This window comes from Misgurnus anguillicaudatus, chromosome 5, assembly GCF_027580225.2.
Source record: "Misgurnus anguillicaudatus chromosome 5, ASM2758022v2, whole genome shotgun sequence".
NCBI lineage: Eukaryota > Metazoa > Chordata > Actinopteri > Cypriniformes > Cobitidae > Misgurnus > Misgurnus anguillicaudatus.
In genome coordinates, this window is record NC_073341.2 from 6,648,270 (window position 1) to 6,666,901 (window position 18,632).

The window sequence follows — 18,632 nt, forward strand, 5'->3', positions numbered from 1 at the left end:
TTTTTCTGAGATGTTCTGAATTTAGTTTATGTACATGATAGTTTATCTGGATGTAGTGCTATCTGTGATATTTACCCATCAGTTATGTATGCAAGCTTATGTGGTATTTTTATGGAAAATTTATGCTAACAGCTGTTTATAACTCTCTTACAGGTCTGCATCCCTCTCATCAGTACAAAACTATGAAGTGGAAAAACACATTCACACTTTTTGGACATAAAGTTATATGGTAACATGAGCCACATGAGCAGCTCTGTTGTGTATCAGTTTCTTAGTTTATACAAGTTAAGTTTTTGAATAGGGTTTGTTTCCAAATAAACTGAAAATGTCCCACTTTGACCTTCATTTCTATTTTGATTATATTGTTAACTTCTTAACTCATTTATCAAAAACGGAAGTTAAAAAAATATAACGTTTTATTTTAACTCTCTTTATGTTTGATAGTCATTCTGAGTCTGATCTCTAACATAAATTTCTTTACAAAAACGCCATTTTTTAAGCTTTTTGCTCAAAATGTTGTATTTTTGAAGAGAAATATCCATATTTCAGTGGTTAAATTAAGTAGAAAAAGTAAATATATAATGAAACGTTTTTTCCCCATTTTGTTTGTTTGTTTGTTTGTTTATTGCTTGTTTGAAAGCAGAGGGTGTGTTCTTTAATTTGATATAATTTGTATGTTTATATATTTATAGAAAATAATTTTTCCTGCAAGGAATTTTGTGAAAATTTTGTTAAAATCACAAAAATGCAGGTGGGCAACTTTTCTCAAAAAGGCTGGCGGTGAATGAGTTAATAAACCTTAAACAAGCATGTATACATTAATTTTGTCCTCTACATTCTTTACTGTAGTTCCCAACATTCCTGCCTCATTATGCAGCTCATTATGCGAGTCTTTTGTTTCTCAGCTGTCAATCAATCCTTCTCGCATATGGGCCCCTAAACAAAAAGTGTCTTACAATTTCTAAATCAATATATTGTTTTATGTGAATAAGTAGGCAGAATGATTTTCACATCGTTTTAAAGAAAAAACTCTAGACTACTAGATCCTGTTTAGAAAAGTCTTGTTGAAACATGTTTAGTATGGGTTTTGTGGATTTCAGTGACTTAAAATGTTTGCTTTTTTTTAAAAACCACGCATAAACATTTTTCTCTCAAAAATACAAACATGTACATACATGTAGCTCATATAATATTGTAGCCCAGTTTGTGGGTGCAGTGTTATGAGACACTTGCCATTAATATGTTTAAAGCAACTAAAAAAAGACCAAATGTAAGAGCATGTCAGAACTTCTGCCAGTGTCCCAAAATGGTCGGACCCCAGAGGGTTAGGAAAGAAAGACATGGATGTCTTGGATGACATCAGGATGAGTAAATAATTAGCAATAAAAAAAATTTAAGTGATTACAGCCAAACAGTGTTGAGATTTCAGATTGTGTAGGACAACTCATACACTTATAATTTCTACATATGCACAATTTTTTTATTAATCTTGCCTTGATTTATAAATATTAGTTAATGGAGAATGTTTTCATTACAATTGATGATTTAAAAAATACTGTTTATATTAACGCTACATAAAGTAATCAGATTGATGTGCGTGTTTTGTTGCAAGCATCAAATCTGTATATATATTTGCACTTGCATACACCACACAAACATCATCTTACCTTTACTACTTTTTCTCAATTTGAAATATCAACATCAAATTAATATAACTTCAGGCTCTTAATAAGTGAAAGTGAAAACAAATTCTTTGTGCCATACTGCTTACATTTATCCAGCAGTAGGTCTCTGAATTAGAGTGTGAAGCTCGTCATTAATGAACATGCACAGAACATCCCCGTTTTAGGAAGCAAGTGTATACATGGCTAATGTTTTCTTAACAATTGGATAACAAAAGGTGGTCCCACTTTATATTAAAAGTGGCTTTAAGTACTATGTACTTACATCAAAAAATAAGTACAATGTACTTATTGTGTTGATGTTGTATTGTGAAACACTTTTACTGCTATTGAGATGCGAAACGGGTAAAGTTTGAGACAGGTGTGGTGGGATGAAAAGTTATAAGGTTGTTAGATCAGGTCTCCAAACCAGATAAAATAAAAGACAATTCAGCCCCGGACGCCAGATCACATCAGAAAATATAAGTTTACTTGTTTAACAGGCTTCTGTCAGTTAAGAGGTTGATCGATCGTTGCTAGAGGAGAGTACAAACAGGACATGAGACGAAAGTTTTGATGATAAAATAGAACAGAGTTTTATTGATGGACAGCTGCAGTTGCATATGTCTCAATGTTCAAGTGATTTTACAGAAAAGGTGGAATTCGGGTGATGGAAATCTGCTTAAATGAAATTCTTTCAACATACCCAAAACTTCTTTAATAGCATTAATTAACTTGTCAAATCTCTGAATCTGCAAAACCGGGAGCTTAATCTATTTTTAACTTTTTAATAGATTTTAATAAAGAATACATTTATTTGTCATTGGTGTAACCTGTGATTTAAACAACATTAATGTTGATAATAAATATTTTTCTCATTACAGCTTGTGTATTTAGTTAAAGGTTGAGTAGAGGAATGATAACAGCAAGAAAAATAATTGATTATTAATATTTGTTTAATTAAATTCTTCATCTTTACCCAGCATTGTATGAAATTATTTGATCAACAACAAAATATTACTAGAAAGTACAAGAAAATACATTCATAACACCAAAACTTGGTTTAACACCAATGACACAATGTAACACCAATGACAAAATTAGAATATAATAATAGATAATGAATATGATAAAACTTAAAAAATGTTCCATCTTGTTTTGTGTTTATGCTTTTATGTTGGTCAGTTAAAGGTGCTTAGGAAGTACTCATTAGAGAAGTAACACCAATGACGGGTAACACCAATGACAATTTACAGAAAAAACTAATATTTTAACAAAATGGCTGCCATTAGCCATGTGCTATTTCATGTAACAATCACATACTTATTCAGAATAATGTATTTTTATGTAAAGATCTTAACATTCTGTTAACAGAGTAGACGCAACGATGTGACTGACTTCAAACGCACAGCAGCAGCTGCGCTCACTCAAGGTGATTTTATTAACACTCCAATCACATTAGGTACACACCCACATTAACACTCACAGGTGTCTGTGTAGAATCATTCAATTAAATAAGCAAAACAAAACAAAAACATAATACAAGTTGAGAGCACACAGTTAACACCCCCACTTGCTCTCACATGACAATGAAAATAGTGCATTTAAAGCAGGGCTTGTTTGGTGTCACACAGTACATGATGGTAAATATATGCAACATCATTTCCCGAAAATAAATGCAGCAAACTTCATCAGCTTACACTTGGTTGCAGGCTTTGTCAATACATCTGCTACCATTTCATTAGATGGACAATACTCTAACAAGATTACACCATTATTTACAGTAGACCTAATAAAATGATACTTGATGTCTACATGTTTGCATCTTTGTCTGCTTACGGGATTTTTTGCTAAAGCTATTGTACCTTGGTTATCTTCATATACTTTAGGTGGTAAGTACTGACATTGATCAAGATTTTCTAACAGATGTTTAAGATAGAGACATTCTTGGATGGTTGTGGCTAGTGCTATATATTCTGCCTCACAAGTGGACAATGCGACAGTGGGCTGTTTCTTGGTCTTCCATGAAATCAAAGCACCACATTTGGTTAGACTCACACAATAGCCTGTTGTACTACGTCTGTCATTACTAGCTGCCCAATCTGCATCACAGTATGCTTTTATTCCCAGTGTCTCATTACATTTTGTATAACACAGCTCTTTGTCAATTGTACCTTTAAGATACCTCAGTACATGTTTAACTGTGGCCCATTGCTCAACAGTTGGCTCTGTGAAATACTGTGCCAGTTTGCTTACCACAAAGCTTATATCAGGTCTAGTACAGATGGTCAGATAGATAAGGCTTCCCACTGCCTCTCTATATTTTTTCACATCAGTCATCTTTTCGGCATACTCAGTATAGTCTAATTTTTGTTCACAGGGTGTCGATCTAGGTTTGCAATCCTGCATGTTAAACCTTTCCAATATTTTTCCCACATATTTTGTTTGTGACATTTTCACACAGTTTTCACTCTGGTTAAAATCAATTCCCAAAAAATGCCTGAGTTTGCCCAAGTCCTTCATTTTGAATTTTTCTGTAATCATGTCCTTCACATTTTTGAGTACATTTTCATTACTTGCAGCAATCAACAAATCATCAACCCATATAACAATTATCACTTTTTCATTTTCTGTTTCCCATGTGTAAACACAGTGGTCAGCTTGATTCTGCTCAAAATGGTTTTTGGTTAGGTACTCATGTAGTACTTTATTCCAATTTCTGCCAGATTGTTTTAGCCCGTACAAAGATCTTTCCAATTTACAAACCAATTTTTCATTTGTGTCTGATTTCACCTCATAGCCTTCTGGCTGTTCCATGTAAATTTCATGGTCTATTGGTGCGTTCAGGTAGGCAGTTTTTACATCCATTTGGTGCAGAATCAGGTTTCTTGCGCTGCTTTTTGCATTATCACTCGGATACTTGTTAAATTAGCTGTAGGAGAAAATGTCTCCTCATAGTCTACACCTTTCTTTTGACTGTATCCTTTTGCTACATAACGTGCTTTGCACTTTTCAGAACCATCTATGTTGTTTTTGATTGCATAAACCCATCTACCCCCCACTACTTTCTTACACTCAGGCAATCTACTTAGGGTAAATGTGTTATTTTCTCTAAGTGACTGCATCTCCTCATCCATCGCAGCAACCCACTCTTTTGATCTGTCTGAGGTTACAGCTTCTGTGAAAGTTACAGGTATGTTAAATGTCACTCTATAACAGTAATCTATGTTAATCTGTACCTGATCAGTTTCCTCATCAGATGCCTGTTGAGAAACATAGTCATGGAGATAGGCTGGCCTCCTCCTCTCTCTAGAAGGGTACCTTGAAGGCTCAGGCATAGCTTCAACTGTCTGGGTCTGAGGACTGCTACTCACTTCTTCCTGTTTGACTGGAACCTGGTCTTTTACTGTATTTGCATTCAAATTCTGCCTAGTCCTATTGGCCCTCTGCTCCAGATCATCATCATCTACAATGGTGGTCTGAGTATATTGCTCAACACAGGTCTTAGAAATAAACCTGACTAACCTGTGCTTTTGCACTTTCCTGCTGTCAGGGAAATAGATAATGTATGCTGGACTGCTTTTGTCATAACCAATAAAAACACCTTTTTCACATCTTGGATCCAGTTTTCTTTTATCTTGTTTATAAGTAAAACACTCTGAACCAAACTTTTGCATCTTGGAAAGATTGGGCCTTCTCCCTGTTAACATCTGTACTGGTGTCTGTTTGGTGCGTTTGTTAAAACACCTGTTCCTGATTATGGCTGCTGTCTGCACTGCGTAAGGCCACAAACCTTTAGGTAAACCACTCTCTATCAACATGCACCGTGCCATGTCAAACAGTGTGCGCCAATTATGCTCCGCTGTACCATTTTGATGGGGAGAATAAGGTGCGGAGGTTTCATGTTTAATACCATTCTTAACCAAAAGTGTTTTGTAATGTTTTCCAGTAAACTCAGTACCATTATCAGATCTAAGGCGTTGAATTTTACCATATGGGGCCATATCTGCAAGAAACCTCTCTGTTGCTTGCAGTGTGTCACTTTTATTCTTAAGGGCATATATAAACACTGCACTGGAAAAATCATCAGTGAATGATAAGACATATTTGTACCCCTCTCTTGAATCTGGGTGAATTGGACCTGCTAAATCTGTGTGCACTAACTCTAAAGGTCTTTTAGCCCTCACATCAGGTTTTCTGTTTCTAGTTTGTGTAAACTTGCCTTGGGTGCACACTTCACAAGATGGAGGTTTGTTCATTGGACCCTTAATTTTCATACCATCAACAATACCCTCTAAACTTTTAACATCATCAAAATTACAGTGTCCCAATATCTCATGCCATGTTTTAAAATCATAGCATCCCTTAACTCGGTCATCACATTCAACAGGTACTGTATGCAAGTAATATAGTCTATCATGTACATGTATTGGAAATTTTGTACCGTCTTTGTGCATCAGAATGTCCTCGCCTTTCTTGAAAGTCACCGTTGCTCCGCTGTCAGCCGCTGCTTGCACCGAGAATATATCTTGCGGGTAAGAGGGAATGTACAGCGCCCGTCTCAGCATAGTTTTGAGGTGGCGTCCTTTGCTGTCCATCAAGAAGACCTCTGCATCACCTCGGCGCTCTGCCACTCCTTTGCACTTTGTGCCGTCAGCCAACTCCATGCAATGTGTCCCGGCTTGGAAGTCATCATCAAACCTCTTGAATTTGGCGATATCTGTGACAATATGCGAGGTTGCACCGCAATCGACCATCAGGCCTCTCGTGTAGATACCCTGGCTTCGTGGCTGGGATCCTGCCGCCCCATCGGTCACCAGGAATACATACTCGTCTGTCCCTTCCTCTGCGGCCCTCCACGTTGCGTCCTGACGCCGTCTCCTTCTGCAGGTTGAGTCACGGTGAGTGTTGTTTTTGCAGTGACTGCACCACAGATTGCACTGGCAAGCGCGAGATATGTGTCCTTTCAGACCACACCTGTAGCACACCACATCCGCTGCAGCCTGCTCAGCTCCACGTTCAGTTGAACTTGCGCTGGCAGGTCTCGCCGTCCTTTGTCGCGCCCGCACTGACATTACGTTGTCCTCGGCGGCTGGGGCACGCATCTTATCAATGTCCTCGTAGCTTCGAAGCTTAGTTTTGAATTCGGCAAATGTTATCGTCTCATCTGATTGCGTTACATGGATGGCAAATGGTTTAAAAGTCTCAGGAAGCCCCTTCAGAACCATAGCTATCAGCAGTCCGTCACTCAAAGTCTCTCCAGCATTTCGTAATGCCGTGATAGCGGTTTCCGCACGAATAACATATTCAGTCACACTCTCGCTGCTTGGTTTTTGAAGCGAGGTCAGTTCAGTATACAGGCTTATTACTCGTGGCTTTCCTTTACCTGCATAATAGTCTCTCAAAATCTTTAGCGCTGCACGCCCATCATCGGCTGCCTCCCGCATCACTAGCGATAAACTTTTATCGTCCAAGAATTGTATCAATTCTGCATATGCCTCAGCATTTGACGCCGCTTCCTCCGGTGTCTCAACACCTTCGGGCTCCGAAGTGATAATCCTTTTCAGTCCTTGCAGCCGGAGGTGACCCAAAAACTTTGTCTCCCAGAGTTCATAATTTTTCTCGTCCCCATCAAACAAAAGCCGCGACCAGCGACCGCTATGTTCTGACGATCTTCTCGCGTTACTCATGGTGCTACTTCAGCACACTATAAAACAAAAAACGCGGTGTATCTTGACTAACTCTGGGCCCATAACCTGTTAACAGAGTAGACGCAACGATGTGACTGACTTCAAACGCACAGCAGCAGTTGCGCTCACTCAAGGTGATTTTATTAACACTCCAATCACATTAGGTACACACCCACATTAACACTCACAGGTGTCTGTGTAGAATCATTCAATTAAATAAGCAAAACAAAACAAAAACATAATACAAGTTGAGAGCACACAGTTAACACATTCCCAGCTATAAAAAAGAGTAACACTAATGACATCCAAAAAATCTTATCTCAAAATTCGTAGATATATCATGATATTTTAGACAAATAAGGTAAGACATCTCACAAACATTTTGCCTTCCTCCACTGCACTTCTTCCACTGACCTCTTGACCCATGAAAAACTTCAAAAAACTGATGCATTGTTTCAAAATAAAAGTGCTTTGGGTAGGGTAACACCAATGACATAAATTTGGAGAACAAATATTTATTTAATATTATTCATATTAATAGTGTATTTAATAGATTTGTTTTATAAAAAACATGGTTTTAAATTATAAGTACACAGTTCAACTTCCATGTATGATCAAAGGGACAGGGCAATTTTCAGGACCAGACATTTAAAAAAAAGTTTAAAAAAGGGAAAAAAAGAAATTTAAATAAATAAACTCTCTCATCATTTTAAGGACAGTCTATATCAGTGGTTCTCAACTCCAGTCCTCGGGACCCACTGCTCTGCACATTTTGGATGTCTCTCATATCTGACACACTCAGTTCAGTTCATGGAATCTAGGCTGTTTCTCAATTCCAAGAACGCAAAGAACGGACTTGCGTCCTCGTGGAGATCGGTCTTGCCAGGCGACCTTGGAAGAACGAACTCGGAAGTTTTGCCGCAATGACTTCTGGGGCGTTAAGCGATTTCAGCAAGTCTGCACTCGATGCATCCTCGATATCAAGAACACATCCGGGTATTTTCATGCGTCCTCTGTCCTTGCGTTCTTGAGAATTGGAATGAACTTCGACCGTTAATGATGACGTAGAGTGAGGACACGAGGACGCAAGATCGCTGAAGAACGCATATTGAGAAACAGCCCTATCCTCACGAGCCGATGATCTGAATCAGGTGTGTTAAATAAGGGAGACATCCAAAATGTGCAGAGCAGTGGGTCCGAGGACTGGAGTTGAGAACCACTGGTCTATATTTATTAAATATATATTATTATGGGATTATTGGGTCAAATTAAATGATTAATGGGTCTGCAAAAGCAAGGGACAAGCATTTCCACCTTTTTTGTAGAATGACCCTTATACTGGATAATGGCCTTGATAGGCCTGTGACAGTCAAGTGTCTAATAAGACAAATCAACACCCTTATGGCAATTTACAAGTGCAAGATGAAGATTACAAACACTTCTGAAACTGCGACTACCAAAGGTATTTTCAAATGATTCCAAAGTGGTCCTAATATTGATGTAAACCACATGTCGCAATCAGATGAGAAAGACCATGGTCTTCATTTAGTTTAGCTATTCGTTCATGCAAAACTTTAGCCAGATTATGAACCACTCTCCCAGAATAGTCTGGAATGTATAGGCAACATCCGGCCGCAATTACCTTACATGTGCCCCCCCTGAGAAGCCAACAGCATGTCAAGCGCCATTCGATTCTGCAAAACATCCTTTGTAATTGCAAATCTGAATTTAAATGAATCAACACATTCAAACCCAGTAACGGCTGAATAATGCCACCTACTACAATGCAACAGTGACTACATGTGGGACAAACTGAAAAATGAGAGGGAGATCTAAACATCATGGATGAGTCCCCATTTTTGTTACGAACCCCTGTTTAAAATATGCTTGTTGGAAAAGGGTTAAGCAACATAAAAGAACACGTGACACTCACTCACACATCTCATTTCCCCTATTCTTGACAGTGATTAAACACTTAAATTATACTTAAACCAAAAAAACACTTAACAAAGAGAAACATCAAAATAGAACACAAGTTCGAGTTGTCTTGACAGGCCTGCGAACATTATGACACACGAACTCACAGCTGCCGTAACACTGTGTTTCTCTTAGAAATGTCAAACTTTCCCCTATCGCTCCTGTAACATGAATAGTTTCGTTTCTGATGTTAAAGAAACTTCTGTAAGAAAATCAGATAGAAAGATTGTTATCTCTGCTTCTTATAGAAAGATTGTTATCTCTGCTTCTTATCAATGAGAAGATAAATATTTAATAATCTATTTAAAATATGGATCCTAACATATAGATCGTCTGGCACATAAGCATATAAGTGCATAAGCTCTCTCAGGGCACTGAGAGAGAAGAGAAAAGCTTATCATTGTTTTTTTCCTGCTTTAGAAGCTGCTTATCCTTCATTTAAAACTTGGAATTTCATTCCAAACTACTTACTGTTGTACCTTCATACATAAAAAAAAAACTTAAGGTTTATCCATACATCTCTTTCAGCTCTAATGTCAGTTAGACGTTCACTACTCAAAGTTTCACCAAGAACTTCTTTCAAACTTTTTTTGTCTGCTGATGACAGATTGACTGAAACTATGCTGAACCCATCTCTGACAAATAAGGAAAAATCTCTTTTAGAGCTTCCAAACAGTTAAAACTGATCTCAGATCTTTTTTAACATTTCCTAATTCCAATCATACACTTACTTTACCCAATCAGTTATGAGAAAAACAAAACAAGAAAGCGCCCTGTCTTTCACCCACACCATTCGTATCTGAACATAAATGTACTGGGCATGAGAATGAGAGTTGAAACACTTTACCCTTTATTTTACCCATCAATGTTTTAGAAAAATATTCAGACGGTTGTATGCTCCTGTGGAGCTTAATGAAATAGTCTTTTATCAGACAGTTGTAGTTGCTGTAATTTTAACACTAATTTGGAAACAACTACAACCTTATAATCCTGTTCCTTAACTGTTATGTTTATATATGGCAAATTTCAAAAAGCAACTTCCTTAAACATTGTACAATTTAATGGCACATATCATGTTATACTAACTGCCATTTGAAAAAGGAGATCTTCATTGCCAAGCACAGCATAGAAGTAGCAAAACCAAAATACTCATCTGAACTCACAAAGGACATGATTTACCCTTTTACAAACATCATTGTCTGTGTCAAAATCTGAATCTGTGGTTGTATCAATGTCACTACCAGTGTCACGTCCATCTAAAATCTGGTAAAACCGGGGTAATTTGCTTTTGATAAACAAACATTAGCTGTTTTAGATTCTTGTCCATTTTTAAACTGAGCTTTTAACTTTTGACCATCTATCTTTTAACCCCTTCAGCATTCCCTCCATAACTTCTTTATCTGTTATGTTTGTCTTGATTTTACATTTTCACTTTTCAATTTCTACATTTAGACAAAGTGACAAAAATCCAAGGGCTACGCTTCGATTCTTTTGTTTTCATTCTTTTAATTTTACACTTCTTGAATTTTTTTACTGTCTTGGGAACGTAAAGACCGCCCAATGTACTTTGATGTTATATTTAGCAACTATCTCTTGTTCTGCATGTTTGACCTTGAAGTGCTCTTTCAGCTGTTCTGTTAGTATTTCAATCACATCATCTAGCTTGATTTCTGACTGCTCCATTATCAAAGTAATATAATCTGACCAGTAGACAACTACTACCACAGTACGTACTGAAACTTTCCAAACTGTCAGAACAGAACACACTCACTTTGATAAAGTGGATGAGTCAGGAGAGAACACCGGACCAGCCAGAGTTACCCCCGTCTTCACTCGCGGCTTGGACTCAGAAGCCAGTGGTCTGAAACATTTCCATCTGGATATGCGAGAGAAAATCCCGACTCCCCGTTCGGATAGAGATAACAAAAAATGTATTCTATCCTGCCGATTACGCCAAAACTGTTAGATCAGGTCTCCACACCAGACAAAATAAAAACAATCCTGCCCCGGATGCCTGATCACGTCAGAAAATATAAGTTTACTTGTTTAACAGGTTTCTGTCAGTTAAGAGATTGATCGATCGTTGCTAGAAGAGAGAACAAACAGGACATGAGTTGAAGGTTTTGGTGATAAAATAGAACAAGAGTTTTATTGATGGACAGCTTCAAGGGATAGTTCACTTTAAAATGAAAATACTGTCATCATTTACTCGTCCTCATGTTGTTCTAAACCTGTATGAATTTCTTTTTTCTGATGAACACAAAATAAGATATTTTAAGAAATGATGTTAAACACACAGCAGTAAGTGACCATAGACTTCTATAGTAGGAATAAAAAATATTATGGAATTTAATGGGTACCGTCAACTGTGTGCTTACCATCATTTATCAAAATATTTTCTTAGTCATTTATCACAATACTTCCAAAATATATTTTTATTACTATGGAAATCAATGGTCACTTACTGCTGTGTGTTTACCATAATTTCTCAAAATATCTTCTTTTGTGTTCATCAGAAAAAAGAAATTCAAACAGGTTTAGAACAACATGAGGATGAGTAAATGATGACAGAATTTTCATTTTAAAGTGAACTTGTATCATAAATCAGATTAAATGATTGCTTAGTAATGGAGCTAAACCCTGCAGGACAGTGGACCTCAAGGTCTAGAGTTGCTCACCCCTGAGGTTGAAGATGTGAAAAACTGTTCAACTGTGAAAAATTATAAGAAATATATATGTGCCTCAATTTTAGGACACCTAGACCTTTCATACATGCAATATATATATTATATATAACTTAGCATCCTCTTCTTTATGTTACATTAGTAATACGCACGCTTATAATGTTGATTCATAGTCGCAGCAAAATTTAGCTGCTTGTGCTATTGTGTATTATGTTGTGTTATCTGTCGATTTTCTGTGCTTTCCACTGCAGGGAGCTACACTGCGACCAAAATGGTCGCATATGCGACCTTTTGAACTGCCGTTGCGACCCTAATTTTTAATGGGTCGCAAATGTGCTACATAATGTTTTAGACAATATGATATGATTTACTATGAGCATTTATTAAAACAGAAATGTGGATTTTAAGAATACGTTTTATAACGTGCTCTGAGCCATCAACACGTTGGCTTCATTTTGCGTGAAAGCACGTCGTGTCTCTCCCTATCAGTGTGCGTTTGCGTGCTCAGCTGTTTCTCAATGAATTAGGTGCGACGCGACGCAAGCGCAGTGTCTTCCATGTTTCTGAACTTGAGCAGAGGTCTTTCTTCACTGAGGACGCGGGACCCGTATGGTTCCGGGTTTATATTTTAAATGGTCTGTCGGGTCAGGTTAGGTCCTAGTTTAATTACTTTGGGTCCCAAGTCTGATTAATGTTGTGTTTATAACCCGAGTCGATCGGAAAACGGCCATGATCGCTACCGCGCTAAAGCTCGAGTGCAGTTTTAGCGTGCCTCCGGTTTCTATGGCGATGGTTCTTGTTACGACCACGCGCAGCATTTTTCTTTCTCACATTTTTTTAATAATCTTATTATTAATAAACCATATCTTTTCTAAAACCATATCCATATTAAGTTTGGACAGAGATTGTAGCAAAAAGCAATGCTAATGTCAAGCCAATTGCACTGAACGAGCAAAGCAATGTAAAGTCTGTCATCGGGACAGCAAGTAGACTTTTACATTTGAAATAATGAGTGGATTAAGCTTTTTAAATCGCAAGAGAGAAATAGAAAGATAGAGCAGAAGCAGTAAAAGTGCCTATTAAATAGAAATTATTACCATTATAACATCAGTCATAACATCAGTCACATTTATAATCTATAGACCTGCACTGTCTATGAATATACTATACATAGTATTGTATTATATTGAGTTTGATAAAAGGGGTCTAATTGCTTCATATATCAGTGCAAAAACAGTAAGTGTTTTCGTGGTGCTTTGACAAACAGTGTCAGCTTTGTTAATGGCAAAGAAAGTTTGGGGTGGTTAGATTGATGAAATATAATGTGAAATTAATATTAATTTTCAATGAATCAAAGTATTGTGTTGTGTCACACATTATTAGTTCTTCGTCACATGTATAGTAGACCATTATTTGTCAGTGGGTAATAATTGCCCTTTTCACCGGCTACCACCACCAAGTAAATTTCAGATCTGTGGGAAACACTGCAACGTTTAAGAAAACAAGAAGGCATGTGCAAAAGATGGCAAGTAAAATAAAAAGCATATCTGTATGCAATACAGTTTCATTATTGTTCATTATTATCCAGAGCGCCTTAATATAACTTGAAAAAAATATGTGCGACCAAATCATATTTTGCGCCAGTAACTGAAAAAGTTGGTAGCGCAAGTGCCACCAGTGGATAATGTTAGTGTAGTTCCCTGCACTGCTTCTATTAATGTAAAGCTGCTTTGAAACAATCACCAATTGTGAAAAGCGCTATATAAATAAATTGAATTGAATTGAATATACACACACATATATATGCATAAAATAAATCATAGGGATATTGATGACTTTATAGACCTTAAATGGGCAACAAATCCTAAGGGGAACGACTCATTAAATCCAAACTACATCAAATACTTAAAATATTCCTTTGAATATGTTTTACTTAAGTCCAGATGATATAATAATGTACATTAATAAATTTTTTGTTGATCATTTTCTAATCTTGCCTGTTCTTCATTTGGGAATCAAACTTGTGTTCTTTGCGGTCAAAAGTGACTGGTCACCTGAAAATGAAACTCCCCCAATTAAAAAAAAAAAAAAAACATTTTTCAATTAATGCAGTATTTCAAATTAATATAGAGAGTAGGCTTTTTAAATCAAATTTTTGAAGGCTGATTAGTGCTATCCGGGTGAGGGAAAATAAAATAAAACCATCTCTATAAAGAGATTTTTTTTTAAAGGTAGGGTAACACATTTTGAAAAATGCTAACGGTAGCCGCCTAGCAATGAAATCCCGATCCCACCCTCAAGTCAAATCGCCATCCAAAGTCACGCCTCTTTCAAAACACATGAACACGCACAGATCAGACGGTCTCATGTCTCATTCAGCAGTGAGAAAACTTTGCAGTACAAAGACGAATAACACTTCCAAAATAACCAAACAACTGGTTTACATCAGAATTAGTTTAAGCACACGTTCGGTTGTGTAGACGTAGTAACTATATCGTTAAGCTAATCCGTAAACGAACACAAATTTCATAAGCAACACAATGTTTCATCAAAGTAGAATATCTGAATCCATCTCAATACAAACATATCGCGTACCTACCTTACCAAAATAAACAGTGCAACGACTCTTTCAGACCCTTTGCAGCTCCTGCAGCTGTTTCATCTCGTGGTAAAGCAGTAAAGTTATCGATGTTAATTTCGGTTTTTGCTCTTGCTGATCCAGGCAGTTTTTGCTGTTGTTGTTATAAAAGATGCCTTTAGTTTTGTGCCTCCTGTGTAGGTTGTCAATTTAGCAGAAAAGTTTGCTGTTCTCACTGTTTACAGGCAGGAGGTGAGCGCACGTGAAAGCGCCGATGACGTCTGGTGTCTGCGTGGACTCGCTGCGCGGTTGGCATTCAAATTATGCTTACGTATGAGGGACAAAAATGGAAACGTCCGTTCGGACCGAAATCTATGATTTGTTGAAAATTTTTTGGTCCTACGCCTTTCACAGATAACATAAATTTCTACAAATACATTTAAACAACTTAACACAGTGATTGCTATCAGGACACTGCATGAAAAGTGGAATTTTCGTCAGAATGTGGCACTGTAGATTGCTGTGAAACTCCAAGTTTACGACTGCGCACGACAATTTGCAGCCAACACCGAAAACTGCCGTAAGTTGTCAGAAGTTGACGTGGGTCTTGCTTGGAAGTTGTCCCCCCTTCCCCTAATTCTAGGGGAGGCTTTAACATGTAAATGAACATGCTGTGAGCTATACAAATGCAAATCAGGGTAGCAGCTGGGGGAGTTTTACTCAGGTGACATTCTGAGAGGTTTTAAACCTTGATTTTAAGAAAATCTTTGGTATCAGTAAAGCCAAATTACAGACTCTTAAATTTTAGTTTGAATTTATTTATTTTTAAAGTATGCTAGACTGTTAACACATTGTCTTCATGATGTAAACATCACTTAATATTTTGAGTTATGGACATTTACTTAAAAAATCTTAGTTCATTTAACTTTTAAGTGTATAAAATTTATTAAACTAAAACATTCAAGTGAATGTTGTACGGAACACCCATAATCCTTTGTCTCAGAATATAATGATTATTTAAGCTTTTTTACAGAATTAAGAACTAATAAGAACTTTAACTACTTAAATATTTGTTAAAATGTCATAGAGGTTTATGCTCTAATATTATTCATGTTGTTTAGTTTAAAATGATAAATTACCATTTTTGTAAATGAAAGTCCCCGTTCAGGTGATCAGTGTTAATTGACATAAACAACACATTGTATTGTATTGTGTTTCAGTGGAGAATCAAGTTTATTTAATGACTGACTAAGTCATGAGTTTTGTGTTATAATACCATTTATAACACTAAGAGAATTATAATTATACATTAATTAAAAATATATTTTTTTTCAACTCAGTTAACTAAGTGGAGATGTTGGACAGAGTAATTCAAAATCAACTTTAAGTTTAATGACAATCATTTATCAAACTTTTCTTCACCATTTATCACAATACTTTCAAAATATTTTTTCCTAATAATTTTTAAACTATCCCTTTAAGTAGATTCAGTTTCTCCAGGCTAACAGTGTATATTAATTACTCTGTATGTAATTAGCAATAACCAATGTTAGGTAAAAAAAGATACACCAAACTATTTATTTCAACAATTTTAATTGTTTTAACAGAGTTTTAATCAGGCTCAATTTGTCCATTCTATGCAAACACCATCAAACAACATGTCAAACAACAAAATGTCTGTCCGGATGGGAATGAAGCAAGGTAACTTGTGCAATTACATCACAGCTCAAATACTGTGCATAGTGGCATGACTACAGTTTATTGAATTCACATACTGGTAATCCTGACATACTTGTCCATCATTTACATCTCCTAACACACCCTTTGGCAGTTCCCGCTTTCGCCTTTCATCTAATTTCTCTTCAAATCCAAGTCTTTTAACAAGTCCTCCCAGAGACTGCACAACACTCTTGTAACAGTAAGAACGTATTGGATGGACATACTCTTCACCGCTCGAATATGTAGCCTTTCTTAGCAAGGCAGAGCCATATTTCTTCCTTAATGCAGACCTCTGCTGTGGGTGATTGTAGAACGGGATGTGACCACAAGTCCTGCAAACCTTTGTACCATCCCGTCTGCGCTCATAGGTTTCAGTAAGCATGTACACTGTCATACATTTTGGACAAACCACATACTGTAAGAAGTCGTCACGGAGGATACCAGTCAATTTTATCATGGCCAAAAGTTTCATCAACAAGTGTTCTGTTTTTTCACTTCTGGACTGATCACTTCCATGCTCCTCCCCATCTTGCATGTGAGGATAGGCTTCACTCTGCTCCTCAGCAAGGATTTCCCCCTCTTCATCCACATAGTCATCCTATAGAAATTTAAAGGACATATTTAAAACACATGCAATGCACATACTCAGCACCACCATTAGACCATTAGAGATTGAAAAGTCCATCATGAATATGGCCATTTGAGATTGAAAACCCCATCGTTAATATGGTCATTTGAGATTTAAAAAGAACATAATGAATCATTTCTCATCAATATGGCCATTTGAGTGTGAAAAGATTTGAAAACTGTAGTTGGAAAAGATCATGTGCATCTCAAACAGCTAGCTTTATCTTAGTGCAATGAACCAGTTAAGTACTTTGTGGGAACTTCATCCACTTCAACTTCATTTTAGTTTTTTTTTATACTTTATAAAGTGTGTTTATACTTTAGTTGCTTTCATTAGTTAACTAACAGAAATTTGAGAGTGGAAAACAATAATGTGGGTGAAACATGTTAGGTTTTCCCATTTTAGCTCTGGATTAGCATGTACTGAACTTTATACTGGTATATCCAAATGTAATTTCATGCTTACCACACAACAGGAGATGTCCAGGAAAAGATGAATGCTTTGGTCATCTGCTGTTTCGTCTGAAAAACAACAAACAGAAGATACCGTTATGCATTATAACGCGATATTCCTATTTAATTATAAATTAATTTATACTATTAAAATAACAACAACAGTGATAATCAACCACATTTAACTAAACCAGGGGTCTCCAACCTTTTTGTGAGCAAGGGCTGCCACAATAGATAAAACATGCTGGATGGCTACTTTTTGATATAGCATACTCAAAACGTTTTTGTTTAACTTGTTGATTTTATTTTATTTTACTTGTTGATATGTTTTAGTATTGTTTAAAATGCTAACATATGTAAAGCAAGCCAAGCTTATATAAAAATATGTAATTATGCTCACCGTTGTCTGAACTGCAATTCGCTGGGTGCATTTCTTCAAATTCTTCAATCACTTTTTTTCTGGGTCCTCGGATTTCATTTCACTTTCACCAATCTCTCTAACTCCAGTAAAGTTATCCTCCGGGTCTTTACACATGACAGGACATCACTCACAGCGGGTTCATGACTGGATAGCAGCAGGCTCTGTACGTTATCTGACCTGACGTAGTCCTTTTGGATTTTTTCTCCCAAACTCCATTTTTGAAATAGCGCTTTCTGTGGTCAAAATACTGTGTATGACACAGTTCAGTGTTGCAATGTTCACAGAAGCGCCAAGGTCGTTTCTTCAGTCTTGGGACTTCCATCTTTCAACTGATAGCACACTGTGTTGATATCACACAGAGCACATCGCGTTTGTTGTTTATATCATAGATATGTATAAAGGCTAGATGGCTCGTCCGCGCTGCTGGCCAATTGAGGGCAACGTCCGCATTTTGGCGGCCATCTTACGACAGGGCGCTCGCTCACTCGTAGCATTGAGTTTTAATGATGCAGTTACTTTTGGATGACCATGGCTTGCTTAATTTTTTACCGATTTTCAAACAGTTTGGTTTGTTATAAACGTCAAAGATGTACCTATGACACTGCATACCTATACTAAAAATAAAAAATAAATTCATGAAACATGTTAAAGCATCCAGAATTATAGCCACGTTAATAACGTGTGTAAAAACCCAAACCGTTTGAAAATCGGTGGAAAATTGAGCAGGTTGTGGTCATTTGGAAGTACCTGCACCATTAAACTCAATGCTACGAGTGAGCGAGCGCCCTGTCGTGGGATGGCCGCCAGGTGATGCCGTTAGGG

The 18,632-nt window shown here is 36.9% G+C and overlaps 1 protein-coding gene across 1 annotated transcript; it reads right to left on the minus strand.

Moving 5' to 3' along the window:
- Window positions 1–16,166: 16,166 nt before the first annotated feature.
- LOC129453616 (uncharacterized) lies at window positions 16,167–18,230 on the minus strand. The gene is made up of 3 exons (XM_073867462.1): window positions 17,790–18,230; window positions 17,403–17,458; window positions 16,167–16,907 (listed from the first exon to the last, which is right to left on the minus strand). The coding sequence occupies exons 1-3, from the start codon at window positions 17,818–17,820 to the stop codon at window positions 16,317–16,319; spliced, it is 678 nt and encodes a 225-aa protein (XP_073723563.1). The 5' UTR covers window positions 17,821–18,230; the 3' UTR covers window positions 16,167–16,316.
- Window positions 18,231–18,632: the final 402 nt, after the last annotated feature.

Coding starts and splice junctions, on each gene's coding strand:
- LOC129453616 (XM_073867462.1), bottom strand. CDS start 17,820: ATGCACCCAGCGAATTGCAGTTCAGACAACG. Junction 17,459..17,789: donor GAATTGCAGTTCAGACAACG/GTGAGCATAATT, acceptor GTTGTTTTTCAG/ACGAAACAGCAGATGACCAA. Junction 16,908..17,402: donor TGGACATCTCCTGTTGTGTG/GTAAGCATGAAA, acceptor AAATTTCTATAG/GATGACTATGTGGATGAAGA.